General features: G+C 38.2%; 1 protein-coding gene across 5 annotated transcripts in view; it reads right to left on the reverse strand.

Annotated features, from left to right (window-relative positions):
• Positions 1-21570, reverse strand: part of LOC139465717 (cys-loop ligand-gated ion channel-like) — a 77425-nt gene that overhangs the window by 21342 nt on the left and 34513 nt on the right. For 4 of the 5 annotated variants that reach the window (XM_071247543.1, XM_071247539.1, XM_071247541.1 and 1 more), the window contains one exon: positions 4501-4629. In XM_071247543.1, coding sequence (XP_071103644.1) covers positions 4501-4629 — 129 coding nt within the window. Of the gene's footprint in view, positions 1-4500; positions 4630-17527; positions 17676-21570 lie in introns of those variants that run through there. The other variant, XM_071247544.1, reaches the window with a different exon arrangement.

Genomic DNA, 21570 nt, shown 5'->3' on the forward strand with positions numbered 1-21570 from the left:
CATATTACATTAATAAATCAAAATGAAATTAGAATATATTTAGTTCAAATGTAGAATCACGTGGAATATGAGTCAATGAGACAATAGAGAAATATAAAACCAAAGTTAGAACTTTATGAAAATGAAATAAAATTTGAAGACATGAATAAAATATACATAATGGCTTTTATTTATCATGTAATACGTTCCACCTATATGAATGGCACCTATATGATATTGACACGATTAAGACTAAAATGCTGCAAAATATATAGGACTTTTACTATATTTGTGTTGTGTATAACATGTTTTACTTCATAGCGATAACGATTAAGCTGCTAGCTCCTACCCAGTACTATAAGTGTCCATTCAAACACGTATGTATGCAAAGGTCAGGTCATATCGTGTGGCTGTTCCATTGATCGTATAAAGGATTCAGCCACGTGCATAAGGCTTGGTGTATAGTTGTACTTCCGCCTAGACCACACGCTTTGGGACTTCCGGTATCGAGGCAAAAGGATCAGCACATGTTACGATAGAAAATAGATTTGTGATTATTTTCATATTACGGGAAACATTTCTATGCGTGTGCTTGATAAAAAGAATTCGTACGAAGCGCCACAGAGTAAGGAGATCCTTGGACACATATTTCTTCCAATGCGTGTAGCTTTATGCGTGTGATATTCATTTGTAACATGTTTCGGAGCTTGAACAGTTATTGCTATATGCTAATTCTTCATTGGACCGTGACGTCATAGAGCAATGACATAATCAAACAATTGATATCCACATTCGCCTTTTGCTTCTGTAGAAGAATTGAGACTTGGTTGCTCTCAACATGCCAAATAAATGACAAACTCCTTCACTTTCAAACCATAGTGTGTCAACCGGAAAACCCAAGTGAACTCAGTGCTTTGCGGTCATTAAAATATATGAGTTTGATTTCCCACTTTCGACGTATAAACAAAACATCTCATGATCTGATATGCCCTTATATGGTTAATCGAGTAAGAATTATTGCTATATGGTGTTTATTTTGTCAAAATCCTCAATTTCCTAAACCCTAATTTTTGTTGTATGATAATGGTCGTATTTTTGTAGTCGTTATGCAATACAATGTGCAAACTTACCCAACTGCAGACGTAATTATTCACAAAAGGTCGCAAATCTTGAAACTATTTATGAAATGTGGAAATTGTTTCGATGAGACTGAAACATTCTGAAAATGCGCCCTGCCCTACTTAAACGTTCAGAAAATGCTCTTAAGCCCTCTTACCTACTCTAAACTGCTGGCATCAATCACTGTATGCATATCACCATGTCTGTTGAAAGATGTATGGTGTAGACTGGTTAGGTAGAAGTAAATTGTTTTAATGATCAACACTTCTGAAGCGTGACGGAAAACATCCCGTGTTGGGTTGTACTTTGCAAAAACATTAAAAAGCACGTCTCTAGCGTTTCGTGCTAGTTTTAGTGTGGCTATATTTTATGCCAAACCCTATTTTCATCCTCTCTTGCGACCGATATCCTAGTGGTTCAAGTGTTTGCTCACCCGGGTTCAGTTCCACCTATATAATGTACAATGCCCATTCTTGGTGTATCGCGCAGTAGACTATTATAAAGTCGGCGTGAAACCGTATTTGAGGATTTTCCTATTATGTTATCAGTTGCATGCATTAGAAAATATGTGTTTTCATTTTATGCGGATTATATTGTGTATTCGATGCCCGGATATTTACATTTAGACCCGATGGTCTTGCATGACAGACCTGACGTCACCGTGGATGCCATGATACAATGAATAACGTCATTTGCTTCTATGATTATTGATCTAGCGGAATGTGGGGAAAAACAACCAAAGCGACGTTGTTCTGATAAATATTGATCATATCTAATATTCAATTCACGTATCCGTTTCGCCAAGCCGAATGACACTTTCTTCAAACTTGGCATTGAGAAAAATGACACTTATCAAGAAAAGTTTTCATACGCATTGAAAAGTCCGAAACAACGTTTTTTAACCAATCAGATTCCAAACACCCCCCCCTCCACACACACACACACACACACACACACACACACACACACACACACACACACACACACACACACACAGAGACTCTCTCTCTCTCTCTCACACACACACTCTCGCAAATTCCTTTTACAATTGTGAATAAAACCTCCCCATTCAGTCTATATGGACTGTGTAACATGATCATAATACTGAACCAAACAGCGTGGGCGAATAGCTGTAGATAATATGCAAAACGTGTTAAAGAACTCATAAAGATTAATGCATGTTTACAATACGTATGTTGTAACCGTTATCTTGAATTTCAATTAGCTGTGGCAACTTAATGACTCGGATACTCGAGCAATGTGGGTCAACGCGGTTCACGGTAGCTCCTCGGTACTGATTGGAGATCTAAAGTAGATAAGGATGAGTTGAAACAATGATGTTTGTAAGTAGAAGAGACAGTTAGCTGCATTCCCATCTACATGTACCCACCAAACCCAACACGTGTGAAACTGAGCACGGTCGAACATACTTTAATGGATTCCTTTGGGCGTGTCAATATTACATTGTATCTCAATCCTGATGAACACAATCTAATCCTCTCCGTCAGAGAACAGTAGAGAGGGTTTGTTATTCCAACGAGTGGGAGGAACGGTGAGGTGTTTGTGTGATAGCTGGTGATCTATGGTGCAACCACCTGTTAGTACTTGTTATAGAGTGGGACCTGTATCATGTTCTAGGTATTCCAGTATGTTGAGAAGCAGACAAAACTTGGCAACACGAGTACCTGTAATGAGAGCAATGCTGCTGAAATACAGGTTTTGAAGGAATTACTAAGGGATGCAGATGGGAAGGTTCCTCCCCAGCGATGGAGGCTGGTGTATGAAGCAGTTTCTAAAACCTCTGTAAACAAACAATTAGTTTACAATAACCATACACGTATTTTTGTCAACGTGGTAAGATACATACACCAGAGACTATCGTGCTAACAGGGAGAGTTATTACACAATGTTATTACTGCCCTTGCTTATTATCAGCGAGTGTGTTTAAAACATTATCTAGGCACTTTGGTGTTGAACTTGGTATGCGGAGTTTTAAGTACAAATGTGATATTGTGAGGACTTTTCCAGGTTCAAAGTAGATCGCCGAAACTTAAATGTCGTGTGTGCTTATTGTGTCGTGTTTGTGTACATGAAGCTGTATGATAAGCCTTGAATACAGCTGTGAATGATTTTATATGTTACCAGCTGCGGCTGTAGTAACGTTAATGGACGTATCTGTATCTAAAGCTGTTTTTAAATTATTCTTGAAGTTGTATTTGAAGTCGTACTTGAAAATGAAACGAGATCCTTCCAAGTTATGAACCATGCTTAATCGTTGTAATTGATATAAATAATTAGATAAAATAACCATAAACAAATTTTTATAAACGTGGGTATAAAATAATATACACCAGAGAATACAGGAAAAGCAGGGAGTAAGGGATGTTTTAAAGAATGTTACTGCCTTTGAACATACACAGCTTGATGTTTAAAACATTACCATGACATTTTGGTTTCATTACTGGGTTTACGGATTTTGCTTCGAAAACCATAGGTATATAGTCGGAAAAAACAAATTTGAAATTGCGAAAACAGATTTCCTCAAAGTGATCTCTTAACATAAGTCAACGGGGTGGCATAAAATAAAAATGAAAGGATAGAAAAAAGGTGCCTGGATTTTTATTTTGAATGACAGGCCATTGAGTCACTTCCTTCTGTTAAAGGTGTACTTTGGAGGTTTATATATTTCTGTCGTGTTTTAGGAGACCTGAGGGTAGAAGGTTTCATTTCATTACGTGACATTTGGCACAGCGGACCCATAAACCACCAATAAACTATCTAACCGCAATACAGGTGGGGTTTAGAATAGAAGGCATTCAAAGAATGTTTATGATCTAGTTTTCTTTTTCATAGAAAATATCACTTTTAATTTAAAATATTAGAATACCCTACAATTAACTTACTAGCTTTTCTTTATTTTGCAAATCCATAATGAACCGTTTGCTTAATGTTTTACTCTGTGGAAGACCCGTGGAGACCTGGGTCAGAATTGGTCTTTAGCAACCCATGCTTGTCGTAAGAGGTGACTACTTATAACGGTATCGGGTGGTCAGACACATGTCATCGTATCCCAATTGCATGGATCGATGCTCATGATGTCAATCACTGGATTGTCCTGTCCAGACTCGATTATTTACAGACCGCCGTCATATGGCTGGCATATTGCTAAGTGCAGCGTTAAGAAAACAAACAAACAAACAAACAAACAATATTGTGTGGAAAAACTGTTGAAAACTTAATTATGCACTATACTGTGCCATTTATATGTATTTTACTGCATTATGCCTCTTTGTCTTTATGAGTGTCAAGAATGTGTGAGCTATAAAAAAGATCGACTGGTTCAATCTCCGCAGCGTATTTTCGCTTGTACGCGCATGATGCTTTCCGCCAAACCTCACTCACCGACTGAATTTGTCCATCCAAACTGGGCTCCCGCCATCTTGCCCGCACGATGACGTCAGCTGTGTACTGTTCCTTCAGCGTGTCGATCTCGCCGACTTTAAAGAACTGCACGCACACTTGTACTTTCACCTGCAAACAAACAAGATGTTTCGGTTACCTGAAAATTGATTAGTTGAGGGAATAAGGTGCTCGCCGCTCGTAGCAATATTGCAGCCATTTTGCAGCCGTATTGCAGTATTTTGCCGCCACATTACAATCATGTTGCAACAGCGTATGCATCAGCCATATTGTAGACGTTACGCTATAACGTTCCAGCATCAATGGTGACGCAACTGTGTAGTAGCTGTTTTTCAGGCATGTCTCAGCCGTTCAGAAGCAATGCTGCGGCCAACTAGCAGCCATGTTGGAGAAGTGAAGCAATCTGGCTTCAGCCGATTTGAAGCAGTGAGGCGGCGTTCGGCCATGCTGCGGCCGTTTTTCAGTCATATTGAAGCCGGTTAACAGCTCTGATGTAGCAGTGTTGCCACCGTCACATCACGACGGGAACATCAAGAGCGGGCATAGAAAACAACCCATATGGGAAATCGAACCAAAAACTTCAGCGTGAAAATCGACCGCATTAACAACTGAGCTACCTTCGCGACCCGATGTCAAGAGCTAATTTTCGACTTTATTGATATATACAGTTTATTCACTTCTAATGTTGCAAGTGTGAATTCTGCCTGCTTAATGGTCCTCTGAACAATACTGGACTACTAGAGTAGGGCGATTAAACATGAGCTAAATACTAATGTGAAGCAAATATATCGCCAAATGCCAACACTAAACCGTATGTATTCATTTAGACACCATATTACCTCCTGTCAAATTTTAACAATTAGAACTCGTTGCAATAATGTATTATATTAAAGTACGTATGGACGTATTTTACTGTATATTTTGAACAACAATTAAATCAGCATCAATAGCTACTGGTATAACACATCGTATTCAACTAGGCTTCCCACGCCCTCGTGAATCTCAAGTATCAGATAACTGATCCCTTGAAGTTCATAGTTGAGAAATAACTAGATAACCATTATTGTCATTAACAAAATCCGATAACAGCGTTTCACACCGATTCTCTTGCCAAAAGTTTGCTCTTTGTTAATGTTCTCTCGCTATATCTCTGCGTCTGAATATGAATAATACACGCACCGCACCGTTTTAGCTTTTAGGTAATGTATCCAAATCAATTAATGTACAGAGAACCAACATAAATGAACCATAAATTGTGGATAAAATTTAATATAGAATATCTGTTTAATTAATTATACAAATTTACCTTGTAATTAACAGATATCTTCAGGTTGATATCAAAAGCATTAGTGCTTCTTGACTGGGTGTCATTTCATTTGGTCCCAGAATAAGTACAAGGCCATATCATGTATTTATATTCAGTCGTGCTACATCATATGAAATAGTGCAGAAGCGCTTCTTTCTGTCAGTGTGGGGAGTTCTTGAGCTAGATAACGGCGAGTGTGTGTGCAGTGAATGGTGCATAGATCACCACATTTTTCACATATTCTGCTGACGTAGATCGCATCTACTCTCTAAACAGGTTGTGACAGGCATAACTGTCATGTGGCTGCCAGACACGGCAGAAGAACACGTCTGGGAGCATCGTGTAATAATAGATTACTCTCTGTTGCATGGATATATTTTCTGCATTTAGCACACCAAACACAGAATACATAATATATTCTTATGGTTTGGTCAGCAATATGTTAAAGAGCGGCATGAAAAATATACATTATATATATACATAAAGCATATAGCTCATGTGCTCATATATTCATAGTACTCCCAAAGGATTAAACCTGCCAATGTGTATATAAAAACGACAAAACCAATAAATTCTGCAAAAAGCAGAGTCTGTTGTACGATTCCGACTATATCATAAACATGTGTTTATGAATCGGTGATAATTACTGATGGATGCAGGTAGCAAATGTTTGCGAAATGGTGAGCTTATCCTGCCTCACCGTTGGCACCTATCACGAAAACATGCAAAGACATGACAAACGTTAATTTGAATGAACATGCTGTACAGGTCAAAATAGGGAATTGCATCAGACATAATTTTGTTCACTGTACAACATGTTCAGGCGAACAATTGACTTGCCTTCCCACGTGAATGTGATGGGTACCACAGGTGGGTCACAATATGCTCACCTTATCACAGAACCTAGTGTCGTCGATATTTGATTTCTATAGAAGAGATTTCTTGCGCTTATATTCACAATCCTACCCTTGAACATGTTAACTTATTTTTGTTATATTCATACCTGTTTGTGATTTTGGTTTTAGAAGCAAAACTGTTTTGTTTTTGAAATTGAGACTTTGTACTTCAATGGAAGCTATATCTGTGCTGTCATAAGTACCGAAGCAACAGACCCAACTCATTTACATACAGCGTGGATGATGACAGCAAACACGATCACTTCGAGCCATATGCCATTGCTTGCAATAGGTCGATGAATGAGATAACATCCAGACACTCATAACACCAACGCACAGAGTAGCCTCTCAAAGCTGTAAGGGTCCGCTGATGGTATTTTCGAATTCAAAATGTGCCCATATCTTCTGCTGACAGCCCATTAACGTGCACGTTGGTTTTCCGCAAGATGAACCCATTAAGACCGGGTACAGTCCCTCCTATCTTATCCTGACACGCCGTGATGTAACTGAATACTGTTTAAGGTGAATACCCATTCACAGTAAAATGACTTAACTTCATCTTCCGTTCATTTGTAGATGTTACCCAACCAGTCACTTCTATGCCATTCAAATTGGTGATATTGCAAAATGTATTAAGTGTAGGTTATGATGTATACAGGCAAGTGTACTGACGCAATACACTGACACGTATCAAGAAAAACATAATACCGTACTCGACATAATAAGCGCCCAGGGCGCTCTCAAAATTAGAAATAGGGGGCTCTTATTAGCATATTATTTTGGTGGAAAACATTTGAAAGATCGTGGTTTATGCAGACAGCCTGAAATGTAAATATACGACAGATATGTTTTTCCAGAATTTAATTTCCAATAATTAAGGATGCATATAACACACGTATTACACACGAATAAATAAGTCTTGTGTACATTTAATAATCGGAATGGGTGCTAATTGGGATTGTTCACTAGCCAATATATTAGCAAATATCGCCGTGGGCGCTTATTAGAGTGGGAAACTTATTACGTCGAATACGGTATATATGGTGATGATTTTCAAGAAAATGTATAATGAAGTTTTTGGCTCGAACAGAATAGTAATAGTACTTACAACAGATTGATGCATCAATACAGTTTCTTTTTACTGATAAAGAATACCAAACATTGGCCTATCATCAAAGCACACATCGTAACACGTGTATAATAACAAAATAGGTTATTTTGTGCCAAAAGCACCACCACATGATACCAGAGAGCACAAGCTGAGAGAGTGATAAGGTGCTGTGAATGTTCACAATAAGGAGTCACGACGTCTGTATCGAGTTGTCTTGCAATCAGGAGGTGAGATGATAGCTTGGCTTGCTCAGACATGCGTACCCAGTGATGTCGTTAACATCACGATTCTTATTGATTTGAAATACCAGAGAAACAGTCGAGTATGGGCGACATGTGTAACGACTCTCAGGATGACGTAGGGTAACTCATAATAGAGGAGACCCGTGAAGATTCCGGATTAGAATAGGTCTTCAGCAACCCATGCTTGCCGTAAAAGGTGACTATGCTTGTCGTAAAAGGCGACAAACGGGATCGGGTGGTCAGGCTCGCTGACTTGGTTGATGCATGTCATCGATCCCAATTGCGTGGATCGATGCTCATGGTATTATTACTGGATTGTCTGGTCCAGACTCGATTATTTACAGACCGCCGTCATATAGCTGGCATATTGCCGAGTGCAGAGTTAAACAACCAACCAACCAACCAACCAACCATAATAGAGGAACATGGTGTTCTGGATTATTGCACCTATATATATATATATATCACGTGTGTATGTGGCTGTTGTACTAAACTATATAGTCGATAGTCCATACTTATGCCGGCTTTATAGTGTAAGCCCAGAGATACCATGCCGCAGTTTAACATGGACACAACATTCTGATTCCGAGCCGATGAGTCCTTGTTTTATCCCTTTAATGCCGAAAGGACATCGTAACAGATATATTTTAACGTATTTTGGTATGATGCGGCCAGAGGTTCGAACCTCCGACTTTCCGCTCTCCGGGCAGACTCTCTATCCACTACACCACGGAGGCGGTAATAGAGGTGATATAGTGGCAGTGTTTTAGTCGGCAAGATAGACAATGAGATAAAGGAAGAAAATTCCATTACGGTGGTGAAAAAAGTAATGTGACAAAATGTATTAGTGAGAAATGGAAAGAGGAAGAAACTGAAACTAGAACTGGACAAAACACGTGTGTCTAGTGTTTGCATCGTGGCCATCGTGTGTATCATATTATTAGATATCATGTCATGTAAGTGGATGTAGTTACATCGCTTCAATGTTCACGTTCCCTGCATCAGAGATGACAAGGAAACCTGATATTCAATGAATGGTACGACAAAATGCAGACCTTAAAGGAGGAGGACTATAGCATCACATCCCACACGGATACAGATAGTGCTTCTGCCCGGATACACTGCAGCTATGGTAAAACACCACGAGGCAGATACATTACAAGGTGGCAAACTGAGCAGAGAGTGTGATCGACGATTATGTAATGAGGGGCTCCTGGTGCAGTCTTCACCTTCTTGAAGAAGCAGTTTCAGTATAACATCGGCACCGTAACCTATTTCCATGTGCCCCAAGCAAACTGTATGACGCTCAAATCAGGAAACAGTCGGTTGGTGGTAAAAAACAAAGGAAAGGAAATTTGGCTATATGTTGAGGAAGAGTTCACTGACATGTTGTTGAATGATTATATGTCCTCGGTATAAGACTGAATACACAAAAGGACGAAACATGCAAGGCGGACAACAGCATCGGAGAAGCGGTACTATGGGAATAACTGCATGTGTCTTGCTTAAAGACATAGGAACTATGGAGCTAATGGGACCCCTTTGCTCCAGAAGAATAACACTGGGCCAAATGAGGAGGTTTAAGATGCAAAGGGTAGAAGGAGCTTTGGCTGAAACTATCAATATTCATTCTGATGATTGCCAAACAAATTCTTCTCGTAGGGAATAATATCCCAAAATATTCAAGAGGCAAAACTATAAATAAATATATAAAGATATATGTTTCCCATGAATCCAGGAGTAAGTGAGTACTAATGGGCGATATTTTGGTTCATAAGGGCAATAGCTCTCTTTTTGAAACGATATAAGCGACGGTCCAAACTGTCGCTTCCGGTCTGGTTCACGGATCAATGTGCGCTACGACAACTGGTGACATGTAGAGACGGAGCCAAGCTAAACCGTTACCCTGTTGCACCGTCTTCCAAAAACGTGGTTATTAATTTAGAATATCAACATTTGTTCAGTCTTCAACTTAAACACGAATTGACAGGATGGAAGCTGGAAAGGCGCCATGAAAAACGGTATATTGCCACCTCATTTTCTATGTAAGGTAACAGCGAGACATTATGACAGTCTGAGGTAACATCGCCGCATCGGTGGAATAATGCAAACTCGTCCTATTAATCAGCCTTTGCGTTATTTCCCACGGCAAGTCCTACTGCATCATTCAAATATAACACATACTTTTCATACTACCGTGGACTTCAATGTAATAAAACTGGAGCCTACATTTGCATCACATGGATATCTTTGACAAGCCTTCACCGCGGGTTTTTTATTATTATACACCCGTGCCTTATTTGTAATTGAAGAATAAATAACGTTCAGATTTTATATTTTACTTTTTTATCAATATTTCCCCTTACATCTGATTTCATGTCTTTTTTAATTCTGACAATATTTTTAGAAATATACCAGAAGAACATCTACCATGCATCCAACAACCAATCAGGTAGTTGTACACACCTGTCACTCATTGAAATAAATGATTTAACCAAATTATTCTGCCCTTTGTCAAATGTGTCCCATCATTTATATTTAATGCTTTGAGTCATTACGGGTGTTAATTCGTTGATCCATAAATTTCTTACAATATTCTGATATTCGTGTTCTTACAATAGTAGTAAATTACAGACATTTCAACAAATCTTACTGAGTACGCTACAAGATGTATATGATACATAAATAGATGTGAATGATAGTTGTATCTTCTTGTTTGGCAACTTATATTTGTGGCATACATTTTGGCATACATATATCCTACTATAGCAATATATCCTGATTTTCATTCAGCAGCACTTCAAGTCACATGTAGTATTGAGTATATTTATTAGATATTATGATATAGCAAATATGATTTTTTTATTTTGACAAAAATGCAAATTTTACCCCACAGTCATTTCATGTTGATCTGTCTAAAGCATTTATTTATGTTATTTTTTAAACACAAAACAGATTATACTTACATGTGATAACTGCTAAAAGGTCTAATACTAGTACACATGCACAAGTATACAAAGATACCAAAGAAAATTATGACATTAATGTGCAATGCAGATATCTTTTGATGCAAAGAGAAAAAAGAATAACATTATCTATTCGTTTATGTGGGAATTTGAAATATCAGTTTAGAATAATAAAACATAAAAAAGCAAGGTCTGATGAAATTAAGCATGAGCTTTATCTATTACAATCATCTCATCATGTCAAAGCAAACTGGATGTAGGCACGGCAATGTTAATACAATCATCATTATAAGATAATTATCACTAATATATAGGCTCTTTTGTGTTTGAAAAATAATAATTTTCTAAGATTTAAAATTTTAAAAAGGCCAAAAATAGTTATCAATAAAAGACTGCCCATAAACCAGCGTGAACGTTACAGATAGAGGTGAATATTATACTGGTTAACTCTCTAGATGTGATGGCAACATGTACCGCTCGTATCGCGAATATACCACATGCGCTGTCAGCGTAAGTTTGGACCGTCTGACCCAGCGCACCTAACGGGTTAGTGAAGGGAAGATAAATTGAAAAATATCGTCCATTTAACGTCACCATGAATCACAGAGTTGACAGTTATGTGTGTTAATTAGTTCATAATATTATTTTTGTCAAACAATAATACCATTTGCGATCGATAGAACATATAGTGTTTGTATATGTTACTTTCATAAATAAAAGAGACACAACCATTTCCCGCTACACACAGAGTCCATTGTACGATCCCGACTTCTGGTATATCCTAATCATGTGTTATGAATCACTATCGATTAGTGATAACGCCAGGTGAGCATATCCGGCCCCATAGGTGGCATTCGCCACAAACACATGCAAAGGCAAGCAAAATACTCACTTGAACAAATACGGGAACATGACAAGTAAAAAAATATGGAATTGCATCAGACATCATTTTTGTCACCGATGAGTTTTGGAAAACCCTTTGAAAGCTTTACAAAGGCTTTGAATGTTGTAATCCTGATCAATCAACTTTTGACACTCAAGGAATGACAAGCAGGGAATAACAACCAATTAGAAGAATTCCTTCTTCCTAATCATGGCACTCATCTGTGTCTAATGCACTATCATGCTTTGTTTTTTGTTATCAATATTCCAGCTATATGACGGCGGTCTGTAAATAATCGAGTCTGGACCAGACAATCCAGTGATTCTTATCATGAGCATCGATCCACGGAATTTGAATACGATGACATGTATCAACCAAATCAGCGAGCCTGACCACCCGATCCCATTAGTCGCATCTTACGACAATCATGGGTTGCTGAAGACCTATTCTTAACCGGGTCTTCAAATGTCTCCCTATCATGCGACAACACACAGGGTAACCGATGGATATTGTAAAATTCGTGATGGCATATACTGTGGAATTCCAGTAGAAGTTTATTTCCTTTCTCGTCTGCAGGTTACAATAGTTCGAACATTAACCACTACACAACTAGACGTGCATGAGATTAATTACTGACAAGGGCAGTTTGGGGTCCATCTCATGTGGGTGGCATCTCGTAGAGAGAATTATTATGAACAATGGTGGATCGGGGTTTGCTGAAGTTGGAGATTGGAGCGAGATAAATTAATGTTTGCATTGTTTGATAGACGAACCATAATCTTGAGGTGTTTCTTTTGTTTTTCTCATTTTCATATATTGCTATGCCCAGGTATTTACAGGGAAAAAGTATTGCTATTGTATGTGATTTATGCACCTGTTATTCATAAATTACGTTCGGTCTCAATTATCGCAACCTACTTACTTGATACGACCGTAGGTCTCTTGGTGATTTTCCAAATTGCAGAACTGCTACAACGCAGTCATTCCATTTGAAGCAGGTTACACAATTCATCCTGTTCACTCCTGCTCTACCAGTGACTGCTGCTGACATGTTGGTGCAACTGTACCAATCAGCTAATTGTGAAAAAGTCTGTTTATAGTGCAGGCAGCAAATGCCTTCTAAGCCTTGTGCTTAGTACACGTCCTATTAATTATAATATTTTATGTCAGTTATTATTATTATTATTCCATTGTTTTATCGAGAGGGATGATACTAACGCTTCCGACAGCATATGTCTGAAAGGTTTCGTGGAACTTCGATCATCAATTTATCAACATCGCAGGATAAACAGAATTAACATAATTCTGTTATTTTGCCATTGCTAACTTGAATAATAACCCAGGTTGCATGTTCCAGGTGATGGTCGTAGCAAACACGGGCAGTATCACACTTAAGTAGGCTTAAGGAAAGCAGAAATTTCAGTAACATGACCGCGATACTACTTCCAAGGTTTCAAACTTATCTGCATTGCTTCTTATCTACATTGTTTCGCGTCGATGTTTTGGATAGCCATCATTTTGATTCCAGTGATTTTTGATACTACGGAGAGTACATAATCGTTATACGTATCATCTTCAGATATACATTAAGCGGATGTTCTCAGTCTGGCTGTTGGAAAGTGTCCCGGGTACAACATGACCGATGCCAAAATATTCTGGAAATATTCCAACATCTTCCGCTGATTTGACATCACAGAATATCTGTCCAACTGTTAGGTGGTCTATTTTAGAACGCTGTACTTACGTAAGTATTTTAACCAGAACATGTACAACCTGCACTATCTAGCACCGGATTCGGTCATCACAATGGTAGAGAAACGGTTGATGGGACGGACACTGCATGTTGCCTGTAACAACCAGAGGCAAAATATTGGCACTTTGTTCTTAAATTGCCAAGATGGTAGTTTTCTACGTTATTTGGAAGTAGCAAACGGAAAGTGTTAAATATTGATCGACAGGGATTGCTTTCAATGTTTCATAGTATATATTGCTTATCATTCTTCAACTTGACATCGACCGATACATCGAATGTGGTACATGTATGTCCATTACTCATGATATGTCTTTTCTATTTTATGTGTAGAACTTGTACCTTTTTTAAAATCAAAATGCCCTTCTTAAGAGTGAAAACTAGCACGGAATCTATGTTGATGTGAAAAGGTTTTAGATGAAATAATATAAATAAATGAAATGTATGCTTCATGTTTATCAGTGGATGTGGAAGGATGACGGTTTATATAATAAAAACAATAATATCTCTTTGTTTGATGTTTAATGCCGCACTCAGCAACATACCAGTTCTATGAGGACTATCTGTAAATAATCACTTTTGGACCAGACAATCCAGTGATTGACATAATGAGCATCGATCTACGCATTTGGAATACATGCATATGAAATGCATCAACCAAGTCAGCGATCCTGACCACCAGATCCCGTTAGTCGCCTCTTACGGCAAGCATGGGTTGCTGAAGACCTACTCTACCCCGGATCTAACGGGTATAATATCTCTTTGCTTCATGCTTACTCTTTTGTGTCATCACTTGTTTCCAGTTATCCATTAATATAAACTATCACTGCTATTTTGCCCTTAAAACCCAATGAAATATATTTCGGCGGATAACCAAGTATGGTTATTCTCTGGTGTTTTAAATTTTCATTCGGAGGGCATCTTTGATTGTATTGTAATCAACTACCGATCCCTATTAATCCGGACACCTCAAAACTATGATTTCTATCTGGTCCGTCGGAACCGCCTGAATCCGAACTTTTTAAGCAGACACAATTCGACGGGTATGCATTAAATTTGCTTGATGGTCAACATACCTCAGTTAACTATGCGACTAAGCTTGATTGTGTGTTGATAAACGCTTAAAGAACATTTCGGGATATCGAAAAGGGAGTAGTCATTATATGAGAAACGTGTTGGGAATTGGAAAATCAATTTTCATAAAGAACGTCTATATTCACTGAAGACATGGTAGCCTTGAACAGAATATGAGAGCAGACCCCCAAGGACATTACACTATAAAACGTCAACGCCACAAAGTGACTATTCTCGATTATCCGCCGAGACAGAAACCAATGCATTATTATAAAAACATAAAATAAATGTCTTGCACATTTTATATTGATTTGAGATAAACGTGTATGGACAATAAAACAAGTTCATTACCATGGCAACCGCTTTTCGTATTTATAAATCATAGATGCAGTTGTGTTAATGGATGGAGCTCCAAAGGTGTAGATAACAAGCAATGTTGTACAAGTTGTTCCTGGTGCCCAATCCATGAGCAATTGTCATTATATACATAATAATAATTTCATATTGAGGGATATTGTCTGCCAGAAATGATTTGATGAGAGAATCGGAATGAAACAAGAGAGGATATTTCCAAATCTCTTCACAAAATAATCCATGGAACAATAATTTCACAAACTATAATTCAACCAGAACAAAATAAATCGCAATAACATAATAAGAACGATGCCTGGTTTAGCTGTTCGTAATATCAACGTGCAAATCAAAATACAAATACAGGATTGTAACTTTTTCCTGGAATATTTCATGTTTTTGGGTAGGAGATTCAACTTAATCTATCTGGAAAATGTTTTATTAAACAAACACAATAACTTGTATTCAGTTGTTATCATTCATTTTATTTTTATATTATCCCAAATTCCAATTATATTTTGAATTAAAACACAACAAAAATGTTTTTGCGTGAAGCATTTTCATCGTCTTGTTACGATTCCTTTCTTATTTATTTATGTTTTTGGGGATGCATTTCTGGATAAGTAATGCTATGTATCTAGTGGAATCGCATGCACCCATTGCTGTGTTACCAAATGTCATCATATTGATTTTAGGATAATATCTGACGTGGAATGCCATTTTGCATCAGCGAATAATTACATATTTAGGCCTTTTCGTGTGAGTATTAAAGAAAGTTAACATTTGTCAGATTAGAATGATATAGACTTCAGACATGTTACGAGTATGTTGTACGATTCCTAGCTTATCACGAGCATGTGTTTATGAATCACTGTCATTTAGTGACCATACCCAAAAGGTGAGCATATCCTGCCCCAACAGTGGCACCGCCACCCACACATGCAAAAAAAAGTTTTACTTAAAGGCTTTAGTGTCATAGCCCTGACAACTTTTGAGCAAGAGTCGTAATGATGCTTTTTGCAGATTTCATACAAAGAGCATGTCCGATTGTACCCGTGAAAAGCTGTAAAATGTAGACACTCGAACTGCTGGAATATAGCTGGACATAAAGGGAAAGTTGTCTTGTGGATATTATTTGACACGCTGAAGGTGGTCTCTTTTATTTAAAGTTCAGGTGGGTACATCAGTGGAAGATGATTGGCTATTTGACCGTTATCAAATAATATGAGATCATCGATATACCCGAAGCTTAAGTTTAACTTCTTGGACACATTCCACCCTTTTGATTTTGCTGATCCAAGGAGAAACTCGAATGCATAAAAATAAACAAGAATGGGAGCCCAATTGGGGCCCATGGGCATACCTGCTTCTTGTCAAATGTCCTACACCAAATTTCACAGATGTTATCTGCGGGGAAGACCAGTATTTTACATTTGCTTTCTCAGTAAACTTCAGATGGCATTTGCTTTCATTTTTGACAAATTGTCGTGAACCTTTGAATAAAGAGATGTAACTATATCTAGTGTCACCACGTTTAGTGGCAAATGCCCCTTGCATCAAGGAATGAAGTTTGGGAATGATGTGCGTAAAGTTGAAAAATCAAATGTTTTGATTGACTTCGCTCTTTTCCGAGACTGGCAATAATTACCGAATCACGAATCCACATGGTATTAGTTCCACTTGCATTAAACATTTTCTGTGAATATAAATGAATCCTCCCTTGTTTGTATTAAGGATACATACTGGCCTTACATGTGGCATTGTTTTATTTGTCACTTATACCATGTTCTTTGAACAAACAATTAACGTAGTGATGCTTACATATAATGGTATTTTATTTGAGGCCTTGTCAGTGGGGCAATGCACACTTGATGAAATATGAACACAATTATGTTATCTTAAGATTATCCTCAACGTGTCCTTGACCTCCTCAGTATACGTACGTATGAGTATATACAGAAGTTAGGCCTGCATGAAGAGCACACAGCTGTATTGTTCATTAACAGATGCCAATCACTATGAGATGTATTGGATTACTTACGTCTAAATAGCAACATAACTGTTTAAATAACTGGAGTAACTGTGAACACATTTATAAGAATTGTGTAAGGCTGAAAGCTTCAAGATAGAAACAACTGTATAATCGTCCCATTAATATAGCAATCACATTGTAAAATCAGAGACCAGACATAGCCCCATGAAGCTTGCGAATCATAGAACTGTTAGATACAATGTTATATGGCATTTCCTCCTGGCGGCAAAAGAATAATTCTATACCCCTAGTATCTGCTGACGGTGTCATTATGAAAATATATATAGAAACATAACGCCGGTCGACAATAGACCCCAAATACCTTATATACTTAGCAAGTCATGATGACCTTTGCGGAAACATACTGCAAGTATGTGAAGCAGCGAATGGATACCTACCATGTATACTACTCCATCAGCGAGTATCCAGAGAAAGGATTGTCCCATACACTCAGTCACTGCCCACAAGTGGGACTTTCACAACCTAGAAATCAACTTCAGGCTAACAAGACCACTTGGAAAATATATGACTTCAGAGACTGAAGCAATTTCCTGGTACGTTCCAGAATCTGTTAGACAAGGTTCACACTTGCTGGTGATCATCTCGCAAGCTCACGTAAAGTAACGCCAAGCGAGGAACACTGCAACCTAGTTCCAGTGACTTTGATGAACATATGGTCACCAAATCTACCTTCCAGGGAAGATCTGGCAGCATTCGAAGCTGGAATGTAAGCATATATCAAGAGAAAATGCTAAAGATTCCAAGGTCTCAGCAACAGGATTCGTGTAATTACATGTCATCTTATTAGTAAATGATAGTTTGGACGGTAACATGAATACATGTTTCTTTATAAATGAAAAGTGAGTACGACAATATGGGCAAGAACACCACAATACCCCAGTGGCAACACATATACGTACGTAGATTACTACAGTGCAAATTATTGGGGAACAAAATTATTATTTCTTAATTTAGTGTGTTTGTTTTAGTATAGTAATATACATTATTTGAACATTATGAAAGACAGAATTCTAATACAAACAATATATTTCGATATTTAAGGAATGAAGACAATTTGCCAAACACAATTTTGTTTGAGGATAAAAGGCTCTATTGATTAAGTATATTTCGATACGCTAAATTTGATTATTTGACGATAATAGAAGAATGAATGTATTGTGTATTTATGATAAATGTATCCTCAAAGCGATTCGAATGAAAACTTTTAATCAATAACATAACATTTTGTACACTGTCAGATTTTGAGATATTAACATGTGCCAATCTAAAATCTTCGAAGTAACTTTCGGCAGATGATCGAGAGTTATTATTCTCAGGCGTTGATGTTTTATAGTCTGTTAAAAGAAAAATCTGTTTTTGATCCCAAGAACAAATAATCAATATATTCTGTATAAGATATATATCTGTGTGTGTGTGTGTGTGTGTGTGTGTGTGTCATTTCCTTATTGACTTGCTGCTTCAAGTAAGCTCTAAATATAACACCAGAGAATCAGACTCGATTAACAGATTCCACTGGGCTTAAAAGTCAAAATCGTGGTGAAAATTATATGGAAAAGATCACTGAAAATCAGTGATGACATAAAGTGTCCGCGGAAATGGGTAAGCATTTCCTGCTCTACCGGTAGCACCCGCTATAAACAAAAGTTGCATAAAAAGTAAATGTCAGTTGCCTAACACCGCATAGCAGTACTCCTGACAAACAACAGCAGCCTGTCAACAGGTCTTGATCAGATAATCCAGTGATGTTGAACCAGACAATCTAGTGACACGATAGCGCGTTTACTGATATATTGAAACGAAAAACGATATATTAATTTAAAAAAAACTTTGCAGTTGATTGTGAAAGTGGCGATGGTCTCTAAACGTGTCCATTGCCGATCTTTCAATATCTTTTGGGGAGTAAGATAAGATAAATGGAAAACAATGGAATTGCAAACATGCTCACAACGACGCATTTGCCACTAATATGCTTCAAATCGGAAGTGCCTACATTTCAAAATACCTAAACAAACTACAGAGGTAGACTGTGATGTTTGTATCCAATCTATAATGCTTATGAGTCTGACCTTGACTATTGCACATGAACATGACGTTACAAATTAACATGGTATTAAAAGTGACATTTGAAACATTCAGTATCAATATTTGGTATCAATATTCTTCAGGTGATATCGTTTTCAGTTGTTTTACGGACACATCGACCCTTTAAAAATATGAAAAGTGAATTTTGATGTTGAAAACTTACAGATCCACCATCTGAAATTTTGTTCATATTGTCTTTTACTTTTCTGACGAGGATAATTCACACAGAAAACAATAGTCTGTCCTCGTAATTAATCTGCACACACACACACACACACACCCAACACACACACACACACACCCAACACACACACACACACACACACACACACACACGCACGCACGCACGCACGCACGCACGCACGCACGCACGCACACACACACACACACACACACACACAGTCTCTTCGGCCCAGCCCCCCCCCCCCCCCCCCCCCCCCACACACACACACAAACACACATACATAGACAGACAGACAGACAGAGAGAGGTTTACCCCTGCAACTCTGTTGAGCTGCTCCGTGACCGATTATGTAGTTGGATCAACAGTGGTTCTCAGTTTACAGGCAACCTTTGCAATACCACGCTTCGAAGACACTACAAAGCTGTATTTGTTGAGAACGTATCCCCTTCTGAACTTGACCTTTAGAATTACTACGCATAGGTCAGCCCGTTTACAACTGGGTGTACCCACAGCATGTTCGCACGCATGCTCACACATGGTGTTCCGTAATTTGTGTGTAGTCACAGTAAGTGTGTGCTTCATCAGATGGAATGTGGACTTTGATCTCCTGGGCATCTTGCTTCTCCATATTCTGCAGGTATAAACCGTTTCAGAAATGTATCTTTGTGTATTGTTGTAAAGTGAGGTAAATAGGGGTTTACAACGTTGAAGATCATTGAGTTGCGTGCACTTGTGTTTAGTGTTTAGTGTGTGTGTGTTTGAGTATTGTCTGTGTATGTGTGTAATGTGTGTGGTGTGTATGTATGGTGTGTGTAATGTGTGTGATATGTGTGATGTGTGTGATATGTGTGTGTGTGATGTGGTGTGTGTGTGATGTGGTGTGTGTGTGTGTGTGTGTGTGTGTGTGCTCTTAATTGTTTAGCTGCGTAGAAAACTAGATAAGAAGGCTGGCACCCCAAAGAACAAAAAAACGTATACAGATTATGTTGGAGAAACTATTAAGTAGTTTAATAGAGTAACTTTCTAATCACAACGACGCCTTTAAGGTTGAAAAAGATTGTTGACAATAGAAAATGTAAACAATTAGTCTGTTACTCAGAAGCACTTTATTTAACTTTCGAATTTGTTTCCGATAATTATTATTACAATAAAGATACATGTCTGTATTAAAACCGTCCTGGTGGAACTCAACGATCCATCATCCCAAGTTCATAATACTGAAATGATGTTTCCAACATGCCTGTTATTCCACAGTTGTGGAGTTTAATGGTGGAACCGTCGAAATTTCAAGTCAAGCACCAGCTTTTTGTTTTCTTAGCATTTAGATAGTTTGCTGACATGCATCTGCCAGATTTACTATCGTCTGTAATCAGGAAAATATTTGTGTTCCTTCGTAAACATAATGTTAGGAGTTAAACACACCACCCTGACCCAACTAAACAGGGCAAATATATTGCATCATCAAGGTCGGTCGAGGTGAACACATCAACACCTCATCTATTTTCGGAAACGAATTCTCGACCAAAAAACATCTCTTGATTTCTCCAAAATCTCTTGATTTTGGACTGTTATATTGATTTATTAAGTACCGCCGAACCCTAGGCGTCAGTATTTCGCAAGTCATATCGATTTAATTTGTATGAGTGATCCAGAGAATTTCAGTCGTCTCGCGGCGTGTCAGTGTAATGTGGTAGACAGACCCAATGCCGCTTAATTAACAACGGGTTTAGATCTTAAGAAACAAGGATCATAATGTTCTCGGATTCGGGATTCGAACCGTCGATCAGCTGGTACTAGCAGCTAAGGGACGCCAATTTTAATTGAGGTTCCCTAAGATCACTGTGCCCAGCAAAGTAGTGAGGTGAAATGGGGTTTAACGTCGCGTCCAAGATTATTGCACTTATATAGCGACGTGCATGTACGTGTGTGTGTTTGTGTGGCTGCTTGTACTAGTCCGTACTGATGCCGATTTATAGTGCTAGCTCACTGAGATACCATGCCGCAGTTTAACATGAATACCCCACTCAGACACAGTATACTGACTCCGAGCCGACCAGTCCTTGTTTTAGCCCCTTTGTGCCGAGCGCCAGACAGGGTAACAACAAGTACCATCTTTTAGCGTCTTTTGGTATGACGCGGCCGGGGATCGAACCC

Source organism: Haliotis cracherodii, unplaced genomic scaffold (genome assembly GCF_022045235.1).
Source record: "Haliotis cracherodii isolate W230 unplaced genomic scaffold, xgHalCrac1.p SCAF_18, whole genome shotgun sequence".
Taxonomy (NCBI): Eukaryota; Metazoa; Mollusca; class Gastropoda; order Lepetellida; family Haliotidae; genus Haliotis; species Haliotis cracherodii.